General features: G+C 35.7%; 1 protein-coding gene across 1 annotated transcript; it reads left to right on the forward strand.

Moving 5' to 3' along the window:
• Nucleotides 1–5,592, forward strand: LOC130822348 (zinc finger CCCH domain-containing protein 56). The gene is made up of 2 exons (XM_057687653.1): nucleotides 1–1,540; nucleotides 5,024–5,592. Exons 1-2 carry the CDS (start codon nucleotides 808–810, stop codon nucleotides 5,293–5,295), a joined length of 1,005 nt encoding a protein of 334 aa, XP_057543636.1. The 5' UTR covers nucleotides 1–807; the 3' UTR covers nucleotides 5,296–5,592.
• The last annotated feature ends 339 nt before the right edge of the window (nucleotides 5,593–5,931 follow it).

Below are 5,931 nucleotides of genomic sequence, written 5' to 3' on the forward strand. Positions count from 1 at the left end.
AAATTCTCGTACGTGCCAAACAATCATACAGTGACAATTTTGTTTAATTCAAGCATTTACCTCTATAATGGACTAATGGTGAATGGTCTTACAAGATTTTTTTTTGGTATTTTATCCACCCATCACTGAAGCAAAGAAATCACCCAGCAACAAAGCATGGCTGTAAATGTAATTATCTTCATCTTACCCAGTCTCATCATCCCTCTTTCTTTCTCTCTGTAAGTTTTCTGTTTTTCTGACATCAATCGTTTAGATTCTCTTTCATTCTCCATTTTATCTTCTTGTCTGTAAAACTGTAAGATACTCTGCTATCTTCTTTATATTGTTTCCCAATGTTACTTCAAATTAATTTGCGCATTTTCACTTGTTACGCTAAGCTAAGGTTTTTTTTATCTTTTTAATAGGATTTTGTAATTGTTCTTCAAAATTTTGCAAATTTTGCTGTTTTTATTGTCTACCCTTTCATCCTAAATTGAAATTTAGTTACCTGTAATTCCACTAGTTTTCCGCATTTTTTGTTTGTTGGTTTTTCTGCATTTGATTGAGCAACTTTATGTACTTGATTAAACTGTCCACTTTCCGTCAAAATTTTATCTTTGGTTTGCCCAATCGCATAATTTATTATATGTTGGTGAAAATTAGGGCTTTTGAGGTTTAGGTGTAAGGTTTCATTTTTTAAGATCAAATCTTGATATGATAAAGGATTTTAGTGCTGAAGCTGGGTTCCCATGGGGAATATCGGATTTTGATAACTGTTCTAGGGTTTAGGTATTAGGTTTAACTTTTGAAGATTTAAAATTTTGGTAAATGGATTTTGGTGCTGAAGCTATGTTTCCTGGGGGAGGTTCGGATTTTGATAATTGGGGTGCGGATGGTCTAAATGATCAGGCAATTTGGGCTACTGAAGATGAATATATAAATTGGAATAGTAGTGAAACACCTAGTTCTAATTACAATCAACATCATTTGTATGGATCTGAGCCACCCAATAAGAAGACTAGGAGCTCTCAGAGTGGAGACTCAGCTTCAAACCACTCCAAAGCCATTGGGAAAATGTTTTATAAAACGAAGCTATGCTGCAAGTTTCGTGCTGGGGTCTGTCCTTATATTACTAATTGTAATTTTGCCCATGGCTTGGAAGAACTACGGAAACCGCCCCCTAATTGGCAAGACATTGTGGCTGCTCATGAGGAGGAGAGAGATGTTACAGTTGAGCAGAGGGAAGAACACCAAATACCTACTATTAGTCCCACAGATTTGCGGATTGAGTCTCAAAGGTCTTACAAAGGTAGGCATTGCAAGAAGTTTTACACTGAAGAGGGTTGCCCTTATGGAGAAAATTGTACCTTTCTTCATGATGAGCAATCGAGATCTAGAGAGAGTGTGGCAATCAGTGTGAGTCCTACTGTTGGTGGCACTTATGGTCCTAATGGTCAAATTCAGAAGCCTTCGAATTGGAAGACAAGGATCTGTAACAAATGGGAGACAACCGGTAGCTGCCCATTTGGGAGCAAGTGTCATTTTGCCCATGGATTAGCAGGTATTGTCTACTTATGAGTTTAGTCTTTATTGTATGATTTGTTATCAAGGCACTGTTTGGGACTAACTTGGTATTATTTCATAGTTCATTTTATCAATTTCTTGTTAGTCTTCTTGTTGTGTGACAAAAAGAGAAAGTGTTTCATATTCCTTGATCAGGATGAAACATGTAGTTGTTGTTTATTAATTTTTTGGATCAAATGGGGGCTGAATCATACAATGAACAGGTTTTGTATGATTTCGAAAAATACATCCATATAGTGAACTCTAAAAGTAACATTTACCAGTTAGATGAGAGACATAGCTTCAAGGGTCAATGCGCCTTCCTCTTACTTTCTGTTTAGGCACTCATTACTTTTCACTTGCACTATCACTGTTCTGACACTCCCTTCATTGTAATGTGAATTATTTTTGTTCTTTGTGTGGCAAAATTCCAGTCTTTTGTCTCATTTCATCCAGCTTGTTAGAACTGTATCTATGGCCTCATTTTGATTAAACTTTACCTTAATCCTGATTTTTGCTAGATCAATCATCAAATAATTTCTTTCTTTGGAAGTAATTCCATCGACAACCATTGCTAGTGGTTTTGTGTGCGAAAAAAGTGCCTGTGGCTGGGTGGTGGTTTTGAAGTCTGACTAAATACCTTTTTTCCTAGAATTGGCTTTATTTAACTTCTTGAGTCTGTGACTCTGGCTCCTATTTGATTTCGTTGTTTATTTTACTCCTTGTAGATAGGGATAATGGATGTTATCTTCAAAAAATGTAACCTGAAAGTTCTGCTTAGTTCCGTGTTATTGTGATTACTCTTACACCTTAAAGTTGCTTCCTCAAGTATATATGCACAGAAGCTCCTTTGTGGCAGAAGCCCACATGATAATTAAAATTTTTCTACAGTGAAGTCATGCCTGTGAAGGATTGTTTGATGCATCACTGCAATGTTGATTTGTTGGATACTCTGCCACGAAGTAGCAGTTCGTGGCAAAAGACCACATGATAATTAAAATTTTCACGTTCTGATTGTTATCTTTACTTTCCTCGCTTATAGTATTACTTGTTTGTTTGGAATTGCTTGAAATCATTCACCTTTTATTTTTTCTTTTCTTTTTTTTTTGTGTGAAAATTGTGTTGCTTGCAAAGATGTATTTTTGAACAGTTGACAGGCGAAGATAGTAGAAACTTGCTTGCAAAATCAATCCCCTAGGTAGTTTTTATGGACGTGATGGTTCTAAATTGTATTGTATTTAGAAGATAAATGGAGTCCGTTCTTTGAATCCTGGTTACTTCAATGAGTTTGTAGAACAACTCTCTTCCTTTCATATTATGTGATAACTCTAGGTTTATTGTTTGATCTATTTTTGGACTAAAGGTTCACCATTCTTACCTCGATTAGCTTGTACTTCATAATCGGATATGAGCTTGTTTGTCATGAAATTGCCTAAAGTTGATCGTTCATCCTTTGAAGTCTTGCGTGTTGGTTGATTCATGTCAGTTGGTGTGTCCATTTCTAGTGGTGCATTGTCACATTCCTCAACTTCTGGAAATCATCTATTCTTATTATTTATCTATTTGCCTTGCTTGCAAAATCTTGTCTTTTGTATTTACAAAATCCTCCTTTGTCCCACTGCTTTTACTACATTGTATGTAGCTTTTTTAATTTGGTTGATTTTAGTAAGAAAAAAACGTAAAACAAGTGGATGAAAGAAATGTATTGATGAGATAAAAAACGAGATTAAGTTTTTGGATGAAATCAAGAGAGAGAAGGTGTGCCCATTGACAAAAATAGAAGTGCAGAAAATTCAGAGATAATCATGAAAAGAAACTAAAAAATTGAGTGAGTTCAGTTGTTTAGTTCTTCCTCATAGGTAAGGGCCTATCATAGTTCAAAATTTTGTCTTTATCACTGAATTACGACCATATTGTTAAGGATTTTAAGCTTTCCGCGACCGAAAGATATACTCGATGACAGTGAAACCATCCATATTTACTGTGTATGACGTTTCAGGACGGTTGTTTGCATTATGGGCCTATTTAGAGTTGAATTGAATCGAGAAGGGGATGAATATTGAAATGTGAGAATTAAGTGATGAGCTAAACTAAATTGTAATAAGATTGGGAAAATAGACGCTTTGAGATGAGAAGCTATGATGTAGCTTGGTGATTGGTCTTGAACTCTATGTTCTGTAGACGTAGCTAAGAATTTGATACCTGAATTCCCCTCCTATCGAAAGACTGTTTGGCTGGGTCATATTTGTTGAATAGGATTAGTAAAATTGAAAGTTCCAAAAAGTTAACTAGCTTGTAGGTCTTGTTGATTTAGAGCTAATTACAGCTTGTTGTCTTGTTAAGTTATAAATTTTCTAGCTGAAAAACAATTTCATCTGCATTGATGAATCTAATATACCGAAATATATTTGTGAGATACGGGGGAGATATGGCTGGGAGTAACCTGATGTCCAAGAACCTGTTTTCCTCAATCCTCACAGCATAACAAGTATTGTTCTTTTTAAAAGCAGTGAACTACAGCATATCTTGGTTATGTAGATGAATCATGTAATCCAAGCTGTTCAAAAATTGGTACAAAAGATTTTTCTGGTTGCATGGGAAGAATCTACAAAGTATGCCTTCTTCTAGTATACACCGGTTAGATGTAGGCACTAAGAAGTTTGTTCATGTTGGACCTCAGAAGACCCTGCCCAAGACAGAATATATACTGGTGTGCATTTTCTAAATGTCATTACTGATTGTGCTCTTGATATTGCAGAGGATTCCATCTGCGCAGTTTAAATTTTGAAGTTTTCCTTTCTACTACTACCGAGTTTGTCTAGTTAAATAACGGTTATTTGCTAAGTTGGAAAATCACCCTTATGTCGAGGAATCTTATAGGGAGACGGTTTAAGGACTTTGTTTTATTTTTTAATTTTTTTATTTGATATTGTTTTTGTCACTAGCTTTTAATTCTATGGATCACATGTTGTTGGATGTTTCCACTACTTTGATATATAGACCAAAGGTGTTTTAAGCATCCACTTGGAGCTATTTCTTTTTCTTCTTGATTCATAGTGCCACTAGTTTTCGTGTTTGTACTAAAGTTACATTTCATGTACTCTAACTTACTCCAACTTAACTCCTACTCTTTTCTCCATCGTTCTAACTTAGCTTTACCCCCTCCTTGGTCTCTAACAACAGGGTTGCGCACATAAATAGCCAAAGATTAATCACGTAAACTCTGATTTTTTTTACTACAACTAGATAGTTCTGTTGACTAAACTTTCCACGAAGAGCTATCTTGTGCATATAGGAGAGAAAAAGGCTCATATAGAAAAGAATAATGATGGTACAAGTATTTTAACAACTGTAACTCTTCATAAATGTCTAATCCCAGGCCCCAGCCTCCCCTACCCCAAAAGAAAAACACAGGCTGCCTTTTATATTTTTTGCTTATACTGGGATTGCAAATGGCTAATAAGTTAAGGATATGTGGCAGAGTTGCACAAATTCACTGGAGCTGCAGACGGGGAAGTTAGAGATGCTGTGCCGACTGAAACAAAGGTGAGCAGTGTGATCGTAAAAACAGACTCATCAGCAGCTCCAAGCTTATCAATTCCTCGCCAGGAATTCCACCATGTTGGACTTGGAATTTCTTCACAGAGGCCTTCGAATGTAATCCAAGTGGCTGGGCAGAGACCTGCCCAGAAATGGAAAGGACCCGACAAGATAAGCAGGATATATGGTGACTGGATTGACGACATTGAGTAACTCCAAAATAACGTACAATTATCTCCATCTTATGCTTATGATGATAGTGTAGGGGCTGGATATCTCTAGCTCATTGTGAATTTGCTGTTGTATTGTATTTTCTGTAATGATGTCAGAGTTGTTTTTATGCACAGCCAGAGCTCGGAATGTAGGATTTATTCTGTGTCTTTTTATTAGACAAGTGAATCGAATAATAGCAATCTTGTATAATCGTGGTGCATCAGTGTTTGGGGATTCTTTTCTACAATTGAATACTACTTCCTCCTATCCTAATCAAATGTTTCATTTGGTTTTGTACATTTGTCGATGTATTATTTTAGGGGGCGTTGGTATGGAAAGAGAAAATGTAAGGGAAAGGAAATTAATAAAGAGGGGTAAGGGTAAAGGTAAGGGTTATGGTTATATGTTGTTTAGAATAACAATGCAAGGGAAACACTTGTTTACGTTTCCCTTACTTATTGTTTGGTTTGTCACATAAGTTCATTTTTTTTGTAATAATCTGCAAAGGGCATTTTGTCCATTTTTGTACAAAAATTAACTTAAGCAAACATTAAAACAAGATTTCTTTGATAAAACTCAACATAGTTCAAGCCTAAATAAGATAAAACATAGCAATTTGCAATACTATTATTCAAG

This window comes from Amaranthus tricolor, chromosome 1 (genome assembly GCF_026212465.1).
Source record: "Amaranthus tricolor cultivar Red isolate AtriRed21 chromosome 1, ASM2621246v1, whole genome shotgun sequence".
Taxonomy (NCBI): Eukaryota; Viridiplantae; Streptophyta; class Magnoliopsida; order Caryophyllales; family Amaranthaceae; genus Amaranthus; species Amaranthus tricolor.

Coding starts and splice junctions, on each gene's coding strand:
- LOC130822348 (XM_057687653.1), top strand. CDS start 808: ATGGATTTTGGTGCTGAAGCTATGTTTCCTGGGGGAGGTTCGGATTTT. Junction 1,541..5,023: donor TTTTGCCCATGGATTAGCAG/GTATTGTCTACT, acceptor GATATGTGGCAG/AGTTGCACAAATTCACTGGA.